The 22,020-nt window shown below is 37.9% G+C and overlaps 1 protein-coding gene across 4 annotated transcripts in view; it reads right to left on the bottom strand.

Moving 5' to 3' along the window:
• Positions 1-22,020, bottom strand: part of CDKAL1 (CDK5 regulatory subunit associated protein 1 like 1) — a 389,233-nt gene that overhangs the window by 304,962 nt on the left and 62,251 nt on the right. For all 4 annotated transcript variants that reach the window (XM_017730699.1, XM_008630909.2, XM_017730700.1 and 1 more), the window contains one exon: positions 13,353-13,437. In XM_017730699.1, the coding sequence (XP_017586188.1) occupies positions 13,353-13,437 (85 nt within the window). The remainder of the gene's footprint in view (positions 1-13,352; positions 13,438-22,020) is intronic.

Raw genomic sequence — 22,020 nt, 5'->3', positions numbered from 1 at the left:
TTATCTAATATCTATTAAGATGTTCTGCAAATATACTCAACTTGGGTTTCGGGTTCCAATTCAGACAGAGTCTTCCCTGTCTCTTAAAAGCAAACACCAAGAGACACATGCTACAACTCTAACAAATCAGCTTGTAATAGCTACTAGCCATGCTTGTCTTTCGTATGCGTTCACATAGCAATATATATTTTGCCTCAGAAATGCAAACTGAATCCCTGTGCAGTTGAATAAATGATGGTTGGGCTAATGGTTCAGTGTGTCCATATCACTGCTATAGATAAGTATCCTTATAAAAAATAATGCCAACCAAAGGAAAAACAACAACAACACAATCCAAATTTACTGTGGGTCAGTAACAAAACCTCTTACTATACAACTTCAGATCTCAATGCTGAGAAAAAGGTAACCTTGTTAAAACATACTGCAAGATTCTCATTATCATTCGAGTCAAAGTAAGAAAAAATATTCTTACTGAAAAGGTTTGCCTCTTCCTATTTTAAACATATCAAAATTAGAAACCAAGAAAAAAAGAATTACAAATCAGCAGTCGAGACGCAAAAAACCCCCTCAAACAGTGATGCAATGATTTTCTATTTCAAATCTCAAATCCTCAGGACAGTAGGCAAAGGTTAACAAAAGAGCACCAAGGTGCATGTCTCTATCAAGGAAGACAAAGATGGGAAAGGAACATGTAGGAACATCAGCCATAACTAAAGCTACTTGAAGCATATTTTGAGAAGACAAAATAAAGCTGCTCCCTCTCTCCATCCTGCTACTTGCCATCTGCCCATGAGGCCACAAAGCAAAACCACATCTTTGGCAGGGGGTGAAGCTGGTAGCAGCTGCGTCACCACAAGAGCTCCAGCAGGGAGCAGGGGAAAGAGAAGAGAAATGGGACAACTGAGTGTGTTCTCTTCACATGGAAATACTGCACCAAGCCATGATTCCCAGCTGGAAACCTTGTTATGTAAGTAATATCATTTAGGACGTTAGAGGAAGTCAGTTACAGCCCATTCCCCTCAATCCAAACATACTCCCTGACCATTTTCTTAGAATATGACAATGTCATCTTAGCATGTGGTTTCTGAGCAATTGTCACAAGAAATTCAAGATCAGCACACTGCATCTCAACCACAGCACCAGTAAAGAATCACAGCAACAGAGTGCACAATACCTGGCTTACTCTCATTAAATGTCCTTCCTACAAGAATTGCAATATATTAAGTAGCATTTCACAACAGCTTAGTTTAAAAATTTTGCAACAAGCATGCTTCATTGGTGTGTTTTATGAAATACAAATGGAAACCACAAAACCAAGAGCATGCACTGCTTGCTGTAAAAACTGTAAACTGTTGACTTAAAAAACATGTTGCTCAAGAGATATTTTAACACTGCATTATGCCATTAACACTGAAAACCAATGTATTTCAAATATTAAGTAAATAATCCCTTTCCTTGTGAGAGGAAGCCAAGAGGGACTTGGGGGTGCTGCTGGATGAAATACTGGACTTCAGCCATCAATGTGCCCTTGCAGTCCAGAAAGCCAGTTGTATCCTGGGCTGCATCCAAAGCAGCGTGGGCAGCAGGGCAAGGGAGGGGAATCTTCCCCTCTGCTCTGCTCTGGTGAGACCCCACCTGCAGTGCTGCATCAGCTCTGGGATCTCCAGAACAGGAAAGACAGGACCTGTTGACGTGGGTTCTTAGGAGATAATAGAGATGATCAGAGGACTGCAGCACCTCTCCTATGAGGAAAGGCTGAGAGAGTTGGGGTTGTTCAGCATGGAGAGAAGGCAGCTCCAGGGAGGCCTTTCAGTACGTAATGAGGGCTTATAGGAAAGGCTTATGGGAACAGACTTTGGAATAGGGCCTCTTGCGATAGGACAAAGGATAATGGTTTCAAACTAAAGAGATTGTCTAGAGAGGTGGTGGATGATCCATCCCTGGAAACATTCAAGGCCAGGCTGCACAGGAGTCTGATCTAGTTTAAGATGTCCCTGTTCATTGCAGGGGGTTGGACGTGGTGACCTTTAAAGGTCCCTTCCAACCCAGACCATTCTGTGATTCTGTGATAGTGAATTCTACAAAGCTACCACATTCTGAAGCTCCAGGTTTACCATACATTGAATTTGTATTAGTTTAGACTATATTAGAAGCAACCCTGCTGTGCCACAGAGGGAAGGTCAAAACAAAACCTGTGCAAAAACACATTTTACCTGGTTTCTAGAATGCTTGAGTATATTACATCCATTTATACATAAATAGTCAAATTCTCAGGTTATAAATGCAATTACAAGCTATAGGACCAAAAGAGGCTACATAAACTTCATATGTATAAAAACAAAATAACCATAGCTTCCACTTCTCATGCAAAAGTTCATCCATTTCAAAAATCCTTCCATTTTTGGTATTTCCCTTTGAGAATCTTAAATGTCTTTGCTGGTTCAGTCCAGCACAGTTCACATCACTAAGCTAGCAAATGTGTCCAATACTGGCTAAACAAGAGAGCTCCCACTAATGGCAAGAAATAAAATATGAAAAGAGGCAATACCTGAAAGAATAATTTCAAGTTCAGATATTATATATTTAAAAGGCAGTATCTGAAGCTAAGAGCAATCTGAAGTAAAAATTCCATTTCCTGCAGCTTTCCTTGTGTAGGAAGTTTTACAATCTGGATTCAGAATTCTAATTAAACATGGTATTCTTTCCTGAAAGAATGTGAAAGAAAATTCTTCACTGTATTTAGGATACAGCCATCGTTAAACCTTTTCTGTCTCTAAATAACATTTTTCACTCATCTTCATTTTTTGCAGTTGCAGATATCAATTTTACATCTCCACAAAGTAAACGTTCCTATTTGATGACTGCTATAACGTAAAAGCATACAAACTAGACATCTATTACGGAAATGGGCTACATTAAAAAAAGCACAGGGAGACACAAAAAAACTGGAGGCATATGAAGTATTTAGGAAAAAGAATCCATGCTACCCAGTTGGATTGAGGTAATCAGAGATTGCTTCTACAGTGAGTTTTGCTATATTTTAGATGCTTTTATTTAGCACTGTACTTTTTTAAAAAAAGAGTCTCTGCCTCTTCACTACTGAGTTTCCCTTGAGATTATGCTAATAAAATATAATAGACCTAAGGAAAACAATAGTTTTTTTCCTACTTGGCGTAAACACATATAAAATTTCTTGGTGAGTATTTGTGTTATGTTGGTAGCTGGAGGCACTAACAAGGGTCAGTTTCCATTGTGCTGTGAGCTGTAAAACCAATACATGAAAACTGTTGACTATTTATCCTGTTAAAAGTAGTTACCAGACATTATCTCTTAGGAAAGTTTTGAATTCAAACACATATTTGGAATGAAACAATTCTGTGGTCAACTGTGTCTTGCTGTTGGCCTGTGTTTCTACCTTTTTTTCACTGAAAGCTAAAAAGAAAATTTACAAGTAAAGGAAAAATTCTGGATAAAAAGTTAAATTCAAAAGAAACAGTTGTCTGTGCTGATGTCCCTCCGAAGAGTAGTGCACCAAGGGCCAAGTCAGCAGCTGAGGTGTGCAATGCCAAATGTGAACTGCTGTACTGCACTGGTAGTATCCCAACTTGCCTTGACTAAATGTGCCACAATAAAACTCAGCATACCATCAATCTTTGCAGATGCATGTTAAACAGAGATGGGAATTACAACAGGACTCAGTGTGAAAAACAAGAACTTTGTTGAATACAGACAAAACAGAAAAATCCCCAACATTATTTTTGCTCTTTGTGGGTTAGCATCTAACAACCTCAGGACAAATGCTTTCAGAAGTATGAGAGAAGATGCTTTTGACACTCAAGCTCACCTGAACAAGCAAGCATTCTCTGTTTTAGGACAAACACCCATAAAGTATTAGTAGATAATCTTTTGAACCAAAACCAAATAAAATCATACTTGTCAGTAACAACAAGTTTAGATCATGTTGAATTTTTGCATTAGTCCTGCTACACCAAGTTTCTGCATGTTTTCCTGTGCTCCCTCCCTAGGAAATGTCAGGCCTGCTAGGACAACAGCCAACATACAGCTAATTACCTAAATAGTCAAAGCTACCAACCACCTGCTTCCAGCACTCAAAGCATTAACCTTTTCTGCTCAATTCGTCTGTCTGAAATGGTAAAACAAACCACCTGTTAACATAGGGGGTCATATAATATGCGAAACACTGATTCTATAAAGCTCATATAACCCATCCTAAAACCAGCTAACAAGAACTGCTATCTGTATTACTGAATCACCCTTTCATCATTCTACTGCATTTCATATATTCTGGTCTACTGGTTAAAAGCTCAAAAGAGCAAGGGGAAAAGGAAAACAAATAAAACCAGTAGAACATTCCATTCTTTTTCACCTCTTATGACTGTACTTTCTGTATGCAGGCAAACCAAACCAAGCAGAGATCTGTCCTGATCCTGTCCCACGTTATTTCAATGGATGTCAATTAATACTATGTCCTCTCTCAGTAACACTATTGCTTATTTAAAGCAAATCTAAAATCTCTTAGTATCTCCTGCACTTTTTAGTGCTGGAGGAAGTAGTTTGGTTACCTCCCAAGTAGAGAAATAAACAAGAAATTCCCCAACAGATGGGAGGTGAATGTCACACGGCAGAAGCAGCAAGAATTCTGACTGCACATCCCCATATTAATTGCAACACAAAGTTCAACTTCAGTAGTCCACTACTGGGCACAGTCTGCTTGGATAAGTCATAAATATTGCTCCAAGGGCAAGAAAGTGTACACAGCCTACTGTTTGAATTAATAAAAAGACATACTACAGTGTCTCATTCTACTGCTGTTTCCAGCAGTTGTCCGCTATCTCACCACTGTTTGAATCACAGACTCCTCAGGAATTGTCACCAGCTCTTTGCTTTGGCAAACTCCATAGGGGCATTTTCCACCTGAAGGCATGCTGACTTACAAACTGTTAATGTTCTGATTCCATTCACATTCCTTAAATTCAAATACACAGTGGTGAATTTTATTTTTTTGCACACCACGACCCAAACTAGACTTTTAAAGTCTTTATTTAGTAGCCTATTTTTTGAACTGCGAACAGAAAACACTCCAGTCCAGTAAGGACAAACGAGAGGTTAAGGTGCTAATCTGAAGTGTGAGTTAAATCAAGGGAGGAACTTGGTCATGAGAAATCATTGTCCCCATCCTGTTAAAACAGGCAAGACATTCCAAATAGATTTTAACGTGTTTTTCATGCACGTGCCCATAATGGGAAACCAAGCATAGTTTTGCTCAAATGCCTCCAACCCCTCAAAAAGCCTCTTCTTTAAAGCCCTTGATTAAGTAAAAAATCTGAATCTTCTGGCCCAAAACAGCGCCTCCATCTTCCTGATGGTTTCTGCTGTATCTGTCCCTGGTCTGGGCAAAGAGGGGGCACCAGCACTAATCCCAAGAGAACAGCCCATCCCCAAAGCAAGCATATGGCAGAACAGCATGAGAAACACTAGGAAAGCCCAATACTTACTTTTGCCAATTTTATTAACTCTGTCTGGAGAGGTTTCTTAAAATTATGCAATTTGACCAAGTCTGAGAGGAGGGGGAAGAACTGTTTTCGTTTTTAACTGAAGATAACATCAGCAATGCAGTCTGAAGAGAATTAGATATCCTTTTCAATGTCGCTCATTTTCTTAAAACAGGTTTCAGATGGTTATACACGTATGCAAGTTCTTGTTCTAAAATGCTGAAAAAAGACCAAGTGACAGGACCCAAGGCAGTGGCATGAAGTTGTGTCAGGAGAGGTTTAGGTTGGATATTAGTAAAAGGTTCTTAACCCAGAAGGTGGTTGGGCACTGGCACAGGCTCCCCAGGGAAGTGGTCAGAGGACCAGGCCTGACAGAGCTCCAGAAGTGTTTGGCCATGCTCTCAGGCACATGATGTGACTCTTGGGGTGTCTTGTGCAGTGCCAGGACTCGATGATCCTTATGGGTCCATTCCAACTCTGGATATTCTGCAATTCCATGGTACCTGTGTCCCCATTTTGGTTGACAAGAAGAAAGGTGAAAGCATTACTCCATGAACTACCAGGAGAGCTATACTTTTTAAATCAGAAGTCTTCCTTGTTTACCCCTATCACTAAAGTGTAATGGTTGATTGCATTTGTTTGCAAAGGAAAGTGTATCTTGTATGTTTAGCAATGAACTTTACTGATTTCAGAGTCCGTAAACACTGCCTGTGAAGCACCAGTGCTCCTGGAGCCTACATACCTGGGGACCTGTAACTATAGCCTCATCAAAAAGTTCAAATACAGATATATGAAGTCATGAAAGAGAGTTGGCCTCTCATGTCCTGGCAATATTTTCTTCTCTAAAATAGCCATCAAATGTACCTCAGTCCCTAATGATCTGGCTCAAGACATAAAGAGTATCTAAAAGCTAATTAGTCCACTAAAGCATCTGAGGCTTAATCAGCACTGCGCTAACATCTCAAAGCATCAATATCATGGAGTTTTTAAAGCAGTCCCAAATGCGTTCATATCAGAATAGAAAATATTTCTAGAATCACATTTAGAAGTTGATTTTAACAGGTGCTGTTCTTTTTTTTTTTTTAAACCTTTTAAAATATTAAACTAAAGTGCACACAAGTTTATAACCCAGGCTTTTTCAAATCTCTGCAAAACATGGCCATGTAACAAGCAGTCCATAATCCTTTTATCTTCTAAATACTATGCAATGGAAAGCACTCAGTTCTATATGGTGTGCTTTTTCTCTGGATTTTATAACATCATGTCAATCAGCTTTTAACATTCTCTTTTATGGCAGAGATGAGTGCAAGAAAAAGAACACACTCAAATGCAGCTAAAAAACTTCCACTAACAAACATCATTTAAATCACATAATTCTTCACCAGCATCTACATCTTCCATCAGCTTAAGACACTAAAAGCATGGACGACAATATTCAGTGAGTTTAAAAAGAAGAAAAAAAACGTACTAGATTGGTAAGGTTTTAAATAAAGACTTCAGTTTAATAACATTTTTGTTCTAAGCCTATAAAATCCTTCTGCAGCATTTGGAAGCCAGAGAGTATCTGAAGTCAGCTATGCCCCTTGGCAAAGCTTGACCAACTATTTAACTGTGAAACTGGTATTGCTTAAGCTGAGAAACGTTAACTGGTAGAATGAACATTAAAAAAATTAATTGTTTTGTAATATGGATGGGCACAGCTGTACAAAAAAACAAAATCTCAAATGCTCAAGTAGAAAACCCTTCTAGAATTTTTTGCCAGGAAAATGCAGAAGCTCAAAAAAAAAAAAACAAAAAACCCCTCATCTGTTGAACATAAAAGAAATATTCAGTGTTTTCAACTAACTAATTTGTACACATTACATCAAAGATTAGAGCACTTCCAAAGAAAAAAATCATTTCTTTATGAAACAGGATGAGCACCAAAACTAATTTTAATTAATTTTGGTTAATGGTTAATGGTGTGTGATTGCTGAGACCTTAATAGATCTCCTACATCTGTAAACATGTAAATGTTGTGCCTAAATCTGTTCCAATCAAGGTTTTGATAAAGCAACTTCAGCAGTCACCTAAGCTTCTCTAGTTGTTCTTAGTAAAGAACAGTGATTTTAAATTCTAGTTAATTGATTTACAGCCTCCACTCAAAACCAAGTAACTCCTACTGGCTGGGGAAGGAGTTCCTCTTGCACTGTGAATATAGCATAAATCTTGAATACAAGCACCTCATCAATCTGTAAGTGTGCCAGCCTGTCATCCTGGAAAAAGGCAAGGTTTTCACCAGCATTATCTAGACTAGTTTAGAGAGTCTGAGCAAGGAGTATTATTGGCAACAGTCTTAGGGGGGAAAAAAATCAGGTGCCAAACTTCCTCCCACCCAATGAAGTTTGTTTTGCAGGCATTTTTACTTCAGAGTACTACTTCAGCTCTTCCTCAGATTTCTTCAATACAAGTGAAAAACAGCAATACCTCTACCTACAATTCCCAGTACTGCCCTATCACCTTAAGTACTCCGACAAGAACACCAAAACTCATGGCAACACACTATTTCTGTAAAATGCAATAAACAGCCAGGCTATCACACTCCTCTAAGAAACCTACACCTGGTGGAAGTAATCTTATGCTAACAGGATGTATAAAACAACCAAGAGCTTTGAAATACTTGTGTTTCCTCTTCTGGAAGTACATCACAGCTTAGATTTTATTGCATCAATGGTATAAACAACTGTAAATCACAGTCTACTTCTACACTGGAAATGTATTAGTAACAGCAAAAGGATTAATGCTGCATTAAAAAAGTGGTAACCCTACACAGTGTGCAAGTTTTCCTTTTGCTCAGTTTGCAAAATGCATCATATAAATTACATTCACAAACGTTGACAAAAAGAAACAAAAAACCTTCTTCCGGGGTTATTTTCATTTGCAAAGATGTCAAGCAGCAGGAAATTATTCTTATGTCTGAACAAGCTTTTGTATTTCTTAAAGAATAACCTCCTTCTGTACTTAACATCAACACAGTTGCATTTGGTGAACAGAAATCCCATAGCATCCAAAGGCAGTCATGCCTTTTACTCTTCAATTTAATCCACTGAGAGCTTTAAACAACTCGCAAGGTCTACAGTCACAGTCTTCTTAAACTAACATTTCCACAAATTCTACAGTTTTTGATGCTCCTTCTAGCATAAAAGTGAGATCCCCCACACAGTGTTTATTCATGAATTGGTGAAAACTGAAGCGAGGACAGAACTGGAAGCCACAGGGTGCTACTTAAGTGCTAAAAGCCCTCACATCTCTGTCACAAATCATAGCTATCAGAGAGAAAAGGGTTGAACACACACTGGAGCGTGCCTTGAAGCAAATGCAGCAACAAATACATCAGAGAATGTGTGTTAATGCTACGTGTTAATTATATATAGTAACAAAGATGATTATTTATAGTGGTCAGACTTGTTCCATACCATGAGACAAGCCATGAACAACAGCATAACCACATCAGTCCTGCCAGACAACATCATTCTGGCTATTTTGATAAGAGGGACACCAGATTCCTACCCATAACACTTCAAACTGCAGGAGAACTCCTTAAGGAAAAGCCAAAGTCCCAGAACACATGAGTAACTTATACCAGCACTCAGGAATGGATCAAGCAAGGAAAAAGACTGCTAGCTAGAAACACGGACAACACACAACTGTCTTTGAATCTTCAGAGGTCATCAGGAAAATGGGGTTACACATCTGAGATGTAACAGTCAAGAAAAGAGTATCAGAGCACACAGAAAGTAATGGAGCATGAAACTGAAGAGCAAAATAACTTTATTTTAAAGGAAGAGAGCTGCTCTAGAACATGCTCTTGGGCTTAATTATCTTCATCAAAGTCTTACCAGATTTACTGTAGTTTACACAAGTTAAGGTTAGTAACTTACTTCTTGAATGTTTATTCTTGTTATTACTAGCAGCTAAGTTTTAAGAAAACTACTTTTGAATAAGATAAATGATAGCAGAAAATGTTACCTGATAACCTTCTGCAACCGAGAAAAAAAAACCAAAACAAAACACAAAAACTATAAGCAGAGGCACTTAAATGGACCACCAAAAAACTACCCAACATCCCCCAAAACAAATAGTGACATCTCTCTGGAAAAACTTTATTGATTTTTCTTTTTTATTATTAATATTATTTATACTGTTTATAAAACACACACACATATATATATATACACTTAACTCATGTAAATTGGTCACACTGACAGATGATCAGGTCCAGAACAAAGATACCATACTGCAACATCATCAGCAAAAAAAGGATGTGATTCACTTTTAAATAAATAATTCTTTTTTTTTAAAAGTATTATTTCATTTTAAATTCTAAGGCAAAATAAAGTCAACTTCAAAAAATGGAACTTTCCAAAAGCTGCTTATTTCTTGGAATGCCCAGCAACTACTCTACTGAAACACAAGAGGTATATCCATCACCAATCAAAACACAAGCCTTAATCATTATTTTTTCAAACTCTACCCACTTAATTATAGTGGGAATTTTTACTGCTATTGCCTAACTCTACTTTAATCTTATTTTATGATTAACCAACTGAGAATAAATCTGCACAGGAAAATCTCTCAAGTCCCCTCCATAAGCTTAATGTCTTTTAACAACTCTGTTGGGGAAGATGAAACAGGAAAGCCTTATAAATATGATTGCCTGACAAAAGATTTTGGGAATATGAAAACTACAGGCAACATCGAAATGAAAGCCACTTTTGAAATACCAGGTCTTAGTTACTGAACAACTAGAAAACAATGGTATGGCCACTGAAGGTAATCCCCTCTTGATGGAACAATACCCTCTGCTTGCAAGCGTTCCAAGGGTCAGAGCAGACCCTGCTAGCTCAGCAGAAGGGGTCCAAAGAGTAGTTTTTAGAAGTTAAGATGTAACACTCTATGGTAATATAAGAACTCTTATAGGCTGTATGTAAATGCTATAGGATTTGTATCTTGTATTAGATTGGTTAGTGACAATTAGAATATTCAGTACAGAAGATGATTTATTGTATTGTAACCAGGACTTCAGACATTCATTCCATACTACTACTTCCATTCTATTCTCTTGCTCTTACTTCCACTCTCGCTCTTACACCCTCTCTCTCTCTCTCTCTCTTACCCACTTACTCTCTTGCTTTCTTGGGCCTGCTCAGAGCTGAGTCTGGCAGCTCTGAGCAGTGCCCCAATACCCAAGCCTTTTACAACAAACCCCATGTGTCCCAAGATCAGACTATAGAGATCTCCGTCACCGTCTACGTCCGTCCCGTCAGTAACCTACACAACTCTTTGCCCTCCATACCATCACTGGTTCAGCAAGTTCAACTTTATTGATACTGAACAAGAGGAGACTATCCTAAGAGCTAGAAGAACAAAAAAATAGTATAAAGATTATACTGTCAGTCAGCTTGTATCAGCTGTATACGCATCTGCAAAGGTTCAGAGTGTCTGGAGTGGTTTTGTTCCTTTTTTAGAAGAAAATTAGACCAAAAAAGGTTGAACCTACAGGACTTGGGTTCTGGCACATCCTTTGGCACATGGTATTAGTGAGGGATCAGCTTTTCACAGCCATTCTTTAACTGCCAGTGTGAAAACACTACCACTGGTTTGAATCAGTCCATTTTGAAGTCATATATATACAAGCGATGTAGCAGGAGCTGTTGCAGTGCACAGAGAATAAACAAACCTGAAATACTGTTCTCACATAACATCCATAATACTGTGTAACACTTTTCAGACTGATTTTTTTTTTTTCAATTTTAAAGAATAATTTTACAGTGCTGAGTATTAATTTTTCCACTCCAAGTATGTTTGCTTTGACAACACACACATACTACATGTTTATTTTGTTACTCAACTGAGAAAAACACAGATCTCCATAGTTACCAACAGGCTGCTGTGACAGGATATAACAGCAATTCATTTTGTATCATCCAAACTGCATGTATTGGGTTTTTGCTGTAACAAATTAAGAACTACTTGGGAGAAGTTGTGTTCTTTAGAGAGACAAGCTTTCGTCATGATTGTAAAACCCAAATACAGGAATAGTTACGTTTTTTGAGAGTGAGAATGTTTAATCTTTCAGTTCCAAGTCCCACGAATGTGCACTCACATACGGTTCTCTCCCCTATGCTTAAAGAACCTTGTGAAAAATGGTCAGAATCAACTACAAAAGTTGTCATTCTCCAAGTCTGGGAACTGCCAGGATCTGAGATTAGAGAATGAACAATGCACGCTACAGGAAAAGAGCAAGTATAGGGAGATGTAAGGATGAAAAAGAACAAATCCGAGCTACAAGTAACATCGGGTTCATGAACAGAGCAGTAACAGAAACATGTTCTTCAAAGAAATAATTTTGGTCATTTGCTTTCAGTTAGGCCCTCTTCCTTAACCAACTCTATTCTCCTGGCTAGGAGACACACCATACCACATAATTTCTGGCACAGGATTAGTAAAATAGAAGGATGGCCACAACTGAAATGGAAACTATCTTGTCATCAGTTCTGTTGGCCAACACACACTAACTGCTGGAAGTATTCTGGGAATAGTTTACTTTTTTTTTTTTTTTTTTTTTTGGCAACAGAGAAGAAAAGGCAAAAGCCATTCTGGTCGCTACATGCAACACCAGCAGCCAGGAAGTGAATGTGAGGAGTGGAGGAAATTACTGCTGTGCCACCTACAGCATGCAAATGGTTTCTGTTCAAGGTTACAGTCCTGAGACTCTGTTAGTAACTCCAGCATTGCAATCAGATATCTTATATCTAGCTTCTCTCTCCTCTCTCCCTTCCCAAGAACTATGTTTTTCTCACCAAAATGGATTTCAACAGCCAGTCCATCCCCAGTGCACCACACTAAACAAATGACTGCACAAATAGCCAAACTTGTTTACTAAAGATAAAATCTACAAGACACATACCACAATATTTCTTAATACCAGGCAATGACAGCTGTATGTGGAGAGGTTTTCCAGTTACTCTCATCACAACTACACTTCTGCAGAAATTGGAGGCAGAAGTTGCTACCATGTCATTTTTTGTTACATCATTGGAATGGTACTGAGTAATAAAACACATTCTTCACAAGGCTTCTATTACAAGCTAATCAGTTCATCTTTTAAGTGAAATAGCTGGTTTTAAGTATACACCTGATACCTACTCTTTTCAAAGTATCACAGAACTGGTAGGGTTGGAAGGGACTTCTGGACATCATCTTGTCCAACCTCCCTGCCAAGGCAGGGTAACCCACAACAAGTGACACAGGAACACATCCAGGTGGGTTTGGAATGTCTACAGAGAGGGAGACTCCACAATCCCCCTGGGCAGCCTGTTCTAGTGCTCTGACACCCTCAACATAAAGAAGTTCTTTCTCATGTTAAGGTACTTCTTATCATTTATGGGCACTGCTGGGCACCACTGAAAAGAAGGTCCCAGTTAGGCCATATTTACGTAGAGGGGAAAAAGAAACTACGTAACAATTCACATATTAAAAAAAAAAGTCAAAAGCACAGTTAACTCTTCAGAAGACTATTACAACATTGTCTTGAAAAGTGATATAAAAGCCCCCATCTAAATGGGTCAGCAGTTCTCCTAAATAAGTGTAGTGATAATCACTTGCAAGTTATTGCCCATTAAAAAAAATCCACTCTACCTTACAAATCCATTCTAGAGAATTCAGCATTGTAACACTCAAACTCAGCACACTTCTTGCTCTAAAGCACAAAATTACTTCTAGATTGAAAACACAAAGCTTTAGGACATGCAATAGTCATTAGCAGCAGTTAAGTATCTTTGTAAGGAAATAACTTACTTGATCGAGTTTCTGAAGTGGTCCTCGGCAGGATTTTTTACTGTACAACTGTTCAGCAACCACAAATCTGCTTCAGCAGAGTTGTCTACACAAGAGAAAGAAACAAACCTGTGTTAAGAATTATTTAACCTGTCAACTCCTAAATTATATCATATAAAAAATCCTGAAGTTAGCCATTACTAATAAATTGGCTATTTGTAAGATTACTTTATATTCAATTACATTCTTGGAAAGGGTTTTTTGTTGTTCTTTGTTTTGTGTTTTAGGAAAAAAAAGAGGCACATGAGCATTTCCATTGTAATTTCTTTTTAATTTTTTTGCCAATGGGGAATGAATTGTTATCTCATTTACCAGCTGAGATGCCATTCGGTTGCACATGATGGAAAACAAAGTTAAGAAAAACAGTCACTACTCCCAGAAATGCATACTTCCAGAAAGATCTTGCCTAGACAAAGGCAAAATTAAGTGGTCAACAAAAGCAGGTTTCACTAAGACAATAAAATACCTGCTTCAGTTCTACGGTGAATTAATACTACAAAAGAAACAAATCAGAATTTATAAAATGTGTACCTCTACTAAAGAGAAAAGTTAACATAGCTAGTTTGGAAAGAAACATACATATTTCTAGTTTTGATTATATCTTAGTTATGGTATAATTATACCTCAGCAATTTTCAGATAAAAGATATTCATGCAACCAGTATCTGCCTCCATTCAGATAAGGATATTATTTTCTTCAGGATCCAAACCTTTCTGTATGTTCACAGCCTATTGATATCTAAATTCATTAACAGAAATGAACCTCAGAATTATCTGCAGAAGCACATATATAAACTCTAATTCTGTAAATCATGACCTATAGTACAGAATTACTAGCATAGTCACTATCCTTGTGAAGTTAGAGCTTCTTTTTTTGAACAAAAGAATGAAGATAATCGATCTCAAATAGCTCAGTGCTTCAGCATTCATCGGAATAGCTTGTATCAGTTTGGGTAAGAAAATTCATGTCACTCGCTACTATTCAGTACATTGAGCACTGAAGTATTGGCTGACATACCTTTAAATAACATAAGCCAGTAAGTAATAAATACAGGTAAAACAATTCTTAGGATGCCTTACTCGAATTGACATCTGCTAAGGCAGGAGAAAGCCCGCCAAGACTTAGGCATATTTACATATGCACTCATCATTAATGGATCCATACAGGCATGAATATCCTTTTCCTCCATGCACATATGACGAAATGCTAAAACTGAAAAAGATTTGTCTCATTGACATTTTCTTCAAAAATCATTTACAATTAACTATCGGTCACTTAACCTATGAATCAGGTAAATTGAAAATAATACATAAAATGCAAATAATGCTAAATAAGGGAAAACATTCAGGGGGGTTCTAATCATTGTTGACCAAGATTACACTATTAATTTGGCTAAAACACAACTTCTGTGACAGGGAAAGGACACAAAGCAGTCATCAAAACAACATTCAGACCTTTAGCTACTTTAAACAAAGCAAGTATCTGACCCTGTCATGTTGGGAAAGAGCACTCAGTTCAATTTTAGCCTACACAGAAGTCAAAATAAAAATGGAACAAGATAAAGAACCTCTCCTCCAACACAGGCTGTATGAAAATTATGTTTTTAGACTAATGAACAGACTCATTTACTACTAGAAAGATAATCAGAGGTTAAAAAAATTATTAGGAATTATGTACAGATGAGCAAAGAAACAGAGTTTCAATGTTAGAAAAAGAGTGATCTCTTGGCCTAGTCAGATGCACCAAGTATGAAAACAAACACATTTTAAAAGTAGTTTTCCAGTAACACTGCCAAAACTTTGTATTTTTTATTCTTTTCAGCAGCATAAAATGTTTATAAACTCAGCCCCACACCCATAACACACCCACCTGAGAATTAGGGGTGGGACACAGACACACAGTAAATAGCAAGAGGCCAACATTTAAGTGAGACATTCCATTTAACAGACTACAGCTGCAGTAGCACTCATACACCACCGTAAAGCACAACCATTTTCAAGAGGTGTCGTTATTCAGAGGAGAGATGCCTTGATACAGAGAACACCAGTCCTGGGCTTGGTTTCAGTGCATCCTTGTACCATGGTTTCCAGGTGTGCAGGAAGAGACAACACTGTGGCAATACTTCTCCCCTAAAGCCAAAATCAAAACCCTCTCTTCGAAACAGCATTGGAAGAAGTAACACATTTAAGTTTAGAAAGACCTTACATACTAAGCCAACAGGAATACATACAGCAGTTTGGTTTCCAGGCTATTAATATACTAACTCCTTGACTGACAGTCTGAGGGACAACTGCAACACTTTATGTATTTAACACATATAAAAAAGTCTCCCAAATACATGTAAATTCATTTCTTCACAGGCTTCAGCTCTGCAGAACAGAGGATGCAAAGCAAAGGCTTTTACAGAATAAAATCTCCGGAGCAGTTTTGGGAAAAGGAGTCTCGTTCATGTACACATCTAGAAATCATTTAAGGAAAATAAAAGTCTAGCTGAAGTTTGTCCTCCCCTTACAGCAACAGTATTGTTTTATCATATTTAGTTGTTCTATTTCTGCATTTATTTTTAAATCTTTTTTTTCCTAATTAAGTCTCATACTCTCTCAAATGAATATACATACATACAAATTTTGATTACGCATATATATAAATATACAGACACACACTTATGAGTTACTCATTTATTAAATAAGAGTTCATATCACAACTCTTCAAAACGATAGCTAAATTTTTTTAGTACTTTACTGCCCTATTCATACATAAAATAATTGCATGCACTGGTATAAATTCACCACAATCTACTGCATTTTCTCAAGAAAATTTCAGTTAAAAAGAAAAAAATTGCCAACAGGGCCTTTTTGTATCAGGTTGCAGGAAGAGCTGAACATTTGCAACATTGTGGGAATAACTTGTCAGTGGTCATATTTTGCTTTGCAAGGCCTTGATAGATGTGTGGAAACAAACATGGACCAAAAGAGCAGACTGGGCTTGGCATGTATAAACAACATCTTCTGGCTTCATTATTACTAAACATTAAGCAACACCAGGGTAACAATTCTTTATTCAGGGCACAGAGACTGGAGCAACTGGCTACCTATATGTATGTATAGGCATATGTGTGCATGTATATATATCTATGTGTATATATACGCCTGTGAGTGTTCTGACATGAGTAGTTGCTACTGTTCAGCGTTGTCCCCAGATAAAGAGTCAAATAGCTTTGACAAATACGCTCAGGCTTCTAAATACATGCCTACAGGGGCAGAGGTAGGGGCAGACAGCCCTGAGGTTTCCCTGTTTATACCCCAGGCAGACAGATAAAGAGCTTAGGTCTGGATGGGAAGCACGGCATGAATGTGGTGCTGCACCTACTACGGCAGCCCACGCACCCTTCCTTGGAATGTCTCCACCTGCCACCTTTTCCAACTCCACAAGGTTTTTGAGAAACTTCCAACATTTCAGTGAAGACCACATGCCTGTGTTTGAGAGCTCACAGAGATCTGAGTGAACAGGACAATCTAAACTTTACAGAAGGTTTTCCAGCAAGTCATAGAGACTATGACAGATGAAAGTGAAGCAAGAACCATAAGTACAGTGAACATCAATTACGGTAGTGAATATGATACGGGTGCATATATCCTGCAACAATCTTCTCTAAGGGGATCTTCTTCAACTTACTTTTGCCATATATTCAGCATAATGATAGTTTAAAAATTATGATATTTTGCTGCTGACCTTTTTTTTTATGATCTACTTAAACAGTTTCCTGCATGATAAGACATTTCTAGGAAAAGAAAAGGATATGTCAAATCAGCCTTGTATTAAATGCTCAAAAACACAACTCAAAACCATGGCCTTTTTGTGACCATGTGACAAATCTTTTCCATAAAAAAAGGGCTACAATGGAAGTAAACCACAAAGTCTATCATACTCTCTGAAAAACAACATAGAGTACAAAGGAACCTAAAGGTCATGGAAACTTCTGAACACTTAACTTAATTGGGAAACTCAGGAAAACATGAATTGGCTGCATTATGCAACACTAAGATGATAAAATGGCAAGAGTCTGAAACATCAGTATACCTACAGAGGAAAACAATATTTACAATTCTTTTCTAACTAACAGTGTAAGGTTTGTTATCATTACAGAAACCATAAATCAGCAGAATTTCTTAAGACCGCAGTAATACTATCAGCTGAAAATTAAACAACTGACTTGGGTATGCCCTGGTCTCTTAACTTTTAGTCTTTTTTCTTCCAATTCTTTTTCCAAAACTTTGTTTTCTTCTAATCCCCCCCAAATCACATCTCCTTGAAAAATCAAAACACTCACAAAGGAAAAAAGTAGAAGAAACACAGCTAGTGAAGCCCTAAAAGAACAGCCCTTCTTTACTTTCTTCATCACATCACTCCTCTCTCTGCACTGAAACCACTACCAGATTTGCTCAGCACTGTTTGCTCAAAAAACATGACTCATGACTAGTATGACATCCTTTTAAATACTGTACATCAATCTGAGAAATTCAATCTGAAAGCAGATCTTTCTCTGTAATCACTGAAGGCTCTTCCAGGGCCTTTCCCTCCAGCTGTCCTTATCCTGTTCCTAATCTCTCTGTGAGTTTTCCTTCTCACCTTTTCTGATTTTCTTACTTCTAATTCTCTTACACAACAAATATACCTCCAGTTTCTCTGTTTCCATGTGCTGTATTCTAGCCTCTGTTCCCATTCATGGACCTCCCTGTTAAACACTTTGTCCTGTTCATTCTTGCTTCCAAAAGAGCTCTGCTCCCTCCCTTGATACCCTGGTTGCCATTTTATGCTCTGGAGCCAGATCCTGTAACATCCAAGGTATCTGAAATATGTGCCCGCAACTGTTCTCCATGGGAATCATCTGCACGCAAAAAACACAAATATCTAAGCATGAGGATACCTCACAGCCAGTTACAAAAGTCATGGAGCATCTTGACTGGGAAAAAGTTGCCAAACTAATTCTTTTCTTTCAACATCCCTGTCATAGAAACCCACTGTCATTCAAATTAGGTTACTGAAATTAGGTACTGGTTAATTTAATGATTTCTTGGACCACTGGGCATTGAGAGAGCTCAACAAGTACTGGGAAAGAATCAACAAGTATTGGGAAAGAAGAAAAAAGCACAACAAAGTTGAGAACAACAAGTTTGGGGTTTTATTTGTGTGCCTTTCCTTGGCACACAAAATACTTAGCTACCATTTGCTAGTTGTCAATATTGTATCAGATATAGTTAACTATCAACTTTCATGTCACTTGCCCTACAGAAAAGATTCCAAGCAAACAAGCTCTTTCCTTGTGTCTGCACCCTCGACAGCAACTACAAATCAAAACCACAAGTTATCATGAGTTTCCAGATGGTACTTGTTTGAAATCTCAGAGACACATTATCAGTTCCCACCTCTGAAGACGTACCATCCATTTGCCAACACTCAAAGGCATGCCGAAAATACTAACTTTGCAGATTGCAAATGTCTTTCAAAACAATCCCACTCATGTCTTATCAACAGTATCAGGATGTAAAATATAAAAGAATCAACTGATTGCAACATGACTTCTGTTTTCTCATTAAATTTCTGAGATACTCTGGACATAACAAATTACTTCATTCACAATTAATGAGAACACAACAATTTCGTTCACCCTCTATATGTGTTATTTAAAGTTCCAAAAGGAAAACCAGGCTACTTATCAAATCAGGTAATCCAGACAAGCCTTCATGAAAAAAATAATTCTCCCATCAGGCAAGAGCGCCGATTTAAACTACAAATATGCAAACTTGCCGTTTTTATTCTCCATTAACATTTCCATTACTGCGCTAATTGTGCAAGTAAGCTTTTTTGGGTTTTCTGGTTTTTAAGAAATTGAGTATTTTTAGCAAATTCATTCTTGAGCAGGCAGACATCTCAACAGCAGCTACTGCTGGACTATAAACAGGTTTTATAAAGCCTTCCAGATCAGGATTCTGTGTCTGCCTCACTGTCCAGCACCAAAACAGAGGTGCACAGGGACTGCCCACTGAACACATCACATACACAGGAACTGAGCACGTTTAAACACACAAGATCTAGCCAGTTAAAACCCAGTAATACACTACTGGATTCAAAATATGACATGTTAAATCATTGCCTCTCCTCATTTCAGTATAACAGATAAATAACTCGGTTTTATTTACTCATGCTACTTTCAAGACTGAATTTTTTCTAAAAAAACACTGGTTTATTTCCAGTCACCTTTGAAAACCATTCCCAAAAATAAGCACATACACCTCTCTTTTCAGCTGTTTAGGGGGTATCGTGCAGTCACTGGGAGAAACTACTAAGCTATCAGTTGATGTCCATTCAATCTGTTCGTGACCTGGAACTTCGCTGTACCACTCCTTCCAAACAACAAACTCCTTCAAAATATATTAAGTTTGATGGAGTTTACCAAGGCCAGCAGAACAGCTTATGGCTTCTGCCACCATCACTAAAACTAAATGGTAATTTTGGGATCACTGAGAACATGAAACTGGAACTTGAAAAATTACAATAGGCCAACAACTGAACTATCATTAATATATTTATAAATAGTGCAGACAAAAGAATCTGTATTCCAGAGCATGCCCATTAACAGAATACTTCAGGCCTGGCATGGGGGTACTGAACATCAGACAGCATAGAAGAAAAAGCACATGAAAGAATAAATTTAGCTTCAAAACATTGATGATGATAAATTTTACTTCCCACTTCTACTCTGCAACCATCAGTAGCACTTACTCTTATTTATACTGGGATTTTGAAGTGAGTAATCCATTCTCTAAATACTTTTCATCTCTTCCCTAGATGAAGCACAGGCTACAGTCTGGGTCTGAGATGATCCTTGGAGTAAGCCACCTTTTTCTCCCACTTTCTAGACACTTGTGCCAGACCAGCAGGACACTCCAGCTATACGGCTTGCAGCAGCCCAGGGTCTGCACTGCAGCACCCAGACACACAGAGTTGTGTAGGAAGGCTTCAGCCTATCCATCCTTAGCAACACCTAAGATCCACAAAGTAAAGAACAGGAGAACTAAACATACTTTAAAGGTTTACCTTTTAACAATGTCAAAAATCCAATTAGATTAAATAACTTGTATTTTCATTCCTTCTGCAATGTGCAGCTGAGTTTTCTGCCTCTGCACCCAGCACAGACAACATGAACAGACAAATTACTTTGGTGTTTTGTTCATCTTGCTATAATTTGCTAGATTTTCCATGCAATTACCTGAGGGTAACTTGAAGTTGCAAAATTATTTATGTTTAAAAAGACTAAACCTAGAAATGTTTCTTTCTGAAAAGCAGCAGGTAATTACACTCTAAAACTGCAGTACCTGTAAGACATTTCAATAATTCCCCCATATGACTGAGAACTCTCCCAAGCCCACAGCCACTGAACAACTCATACTTATTCCAATCAAGAAAGAGACTGATCATTTCCATATCTTACCTGTTCGCTATCTTTGTTGATCAGGAAAATATATATATATATACTTCAGTTCAACTCTGAGTACAGTTCTGTGTGGCATAATCTGCTGCAATTTTAGTCTACATTCCACAGTTCCACTTGTCTTGTCAAACAGCTCCCAGACAGACATTTTAAAGGCACAGAACCTTGCAAGTATACAACCATGACCATGTTCTAAAGGAAGCTTATTCCAACATGGCATGACCTTTATGGGCTACTCTTTTCTCATGGCTCTTTTTTGATATAAAATAGTCAAAGCTCACTCTGCACATGGTATTATATACCAAAGGTAGAAAATTTAGGCTGAATTTTAGCTCATTCCTTCAAAATGCAGACTCAACTACTCAGAGGAAAGTGGATCACGCAACTATTTCTTGAACAAAGCAAGACCTTAAAACAAGAGAGAATAAATCTCGCTGCTAGCTAAGGGGCATGTTGGCAGAAAGCCTAAGCACTGCCAGTGGCTGTTCAGTGCAGTAACACCTAATGTTAAGGTACCCAAATTATCCTGGTTAGCAGCAGATGCAGGTGCCATTAGCATGGTGCTCTAAAGTGGGCATTTCATCCTGCTCTGGAGCACAGGCATAATCTTGAGGCATTCTAAGAGTCAACTGGTCCTTTCACTTCACTGAAGACTTAATGATCAGTCAATAATTTCAATATGCAAAGTAGTGATGAGTGATTTATCAGTCTCTCAGGAAAAGTCCCATTACATTAGAAACAATGTCAAGTAGCCTGTTTCAGCCAGGCTATGCTACAACAACACACAAATAATCCGACTCATTCTGATGATTAATGCAGACAGAATTTGTTTTGTTGACAGAATTTGGAAAAATCCCAGAAACTCCTCCTCCTCTGAGTCTTAAGCCTGCTTGATATTTCAGAAATAGCACATACAGTACAACTCAGTGCTCTTCTGTCCCTACATACAGCTTCATACGCAAAACACACGTTATTCAAATGAGCAAATACAGACTGATTGCTTCTGTCTTAGTCACTCACAATCCAAAGCCAACCATCAACAAAACATCTTGCACAACACCGCGCAACCAAAGTTTCAAAGCACATTGCAAATATTAACTGATTTACCTTCAACACCCACATATTAAATATGCACCC

This window comes from Corvus brachyrhynchos, unplaced genomic scaffold (assembly GCF_000691975.1).
Source record: "Corvus brachyrhynchos isolate BGI_N302 unplaced genomic scaffold, ASM69197v1 scaffold43, whole genome shotgun sequence".
NCBI lineage: Eukaryota > Metazoa > Chordata > Aves > Passeriformes > Corvidae > Corvus > Corvus brachyrhynchos.
Note: the sequence above shows the minus strand (reverse complement) of the source record. Positions and strands in the feature narration are given on the sequence as shown.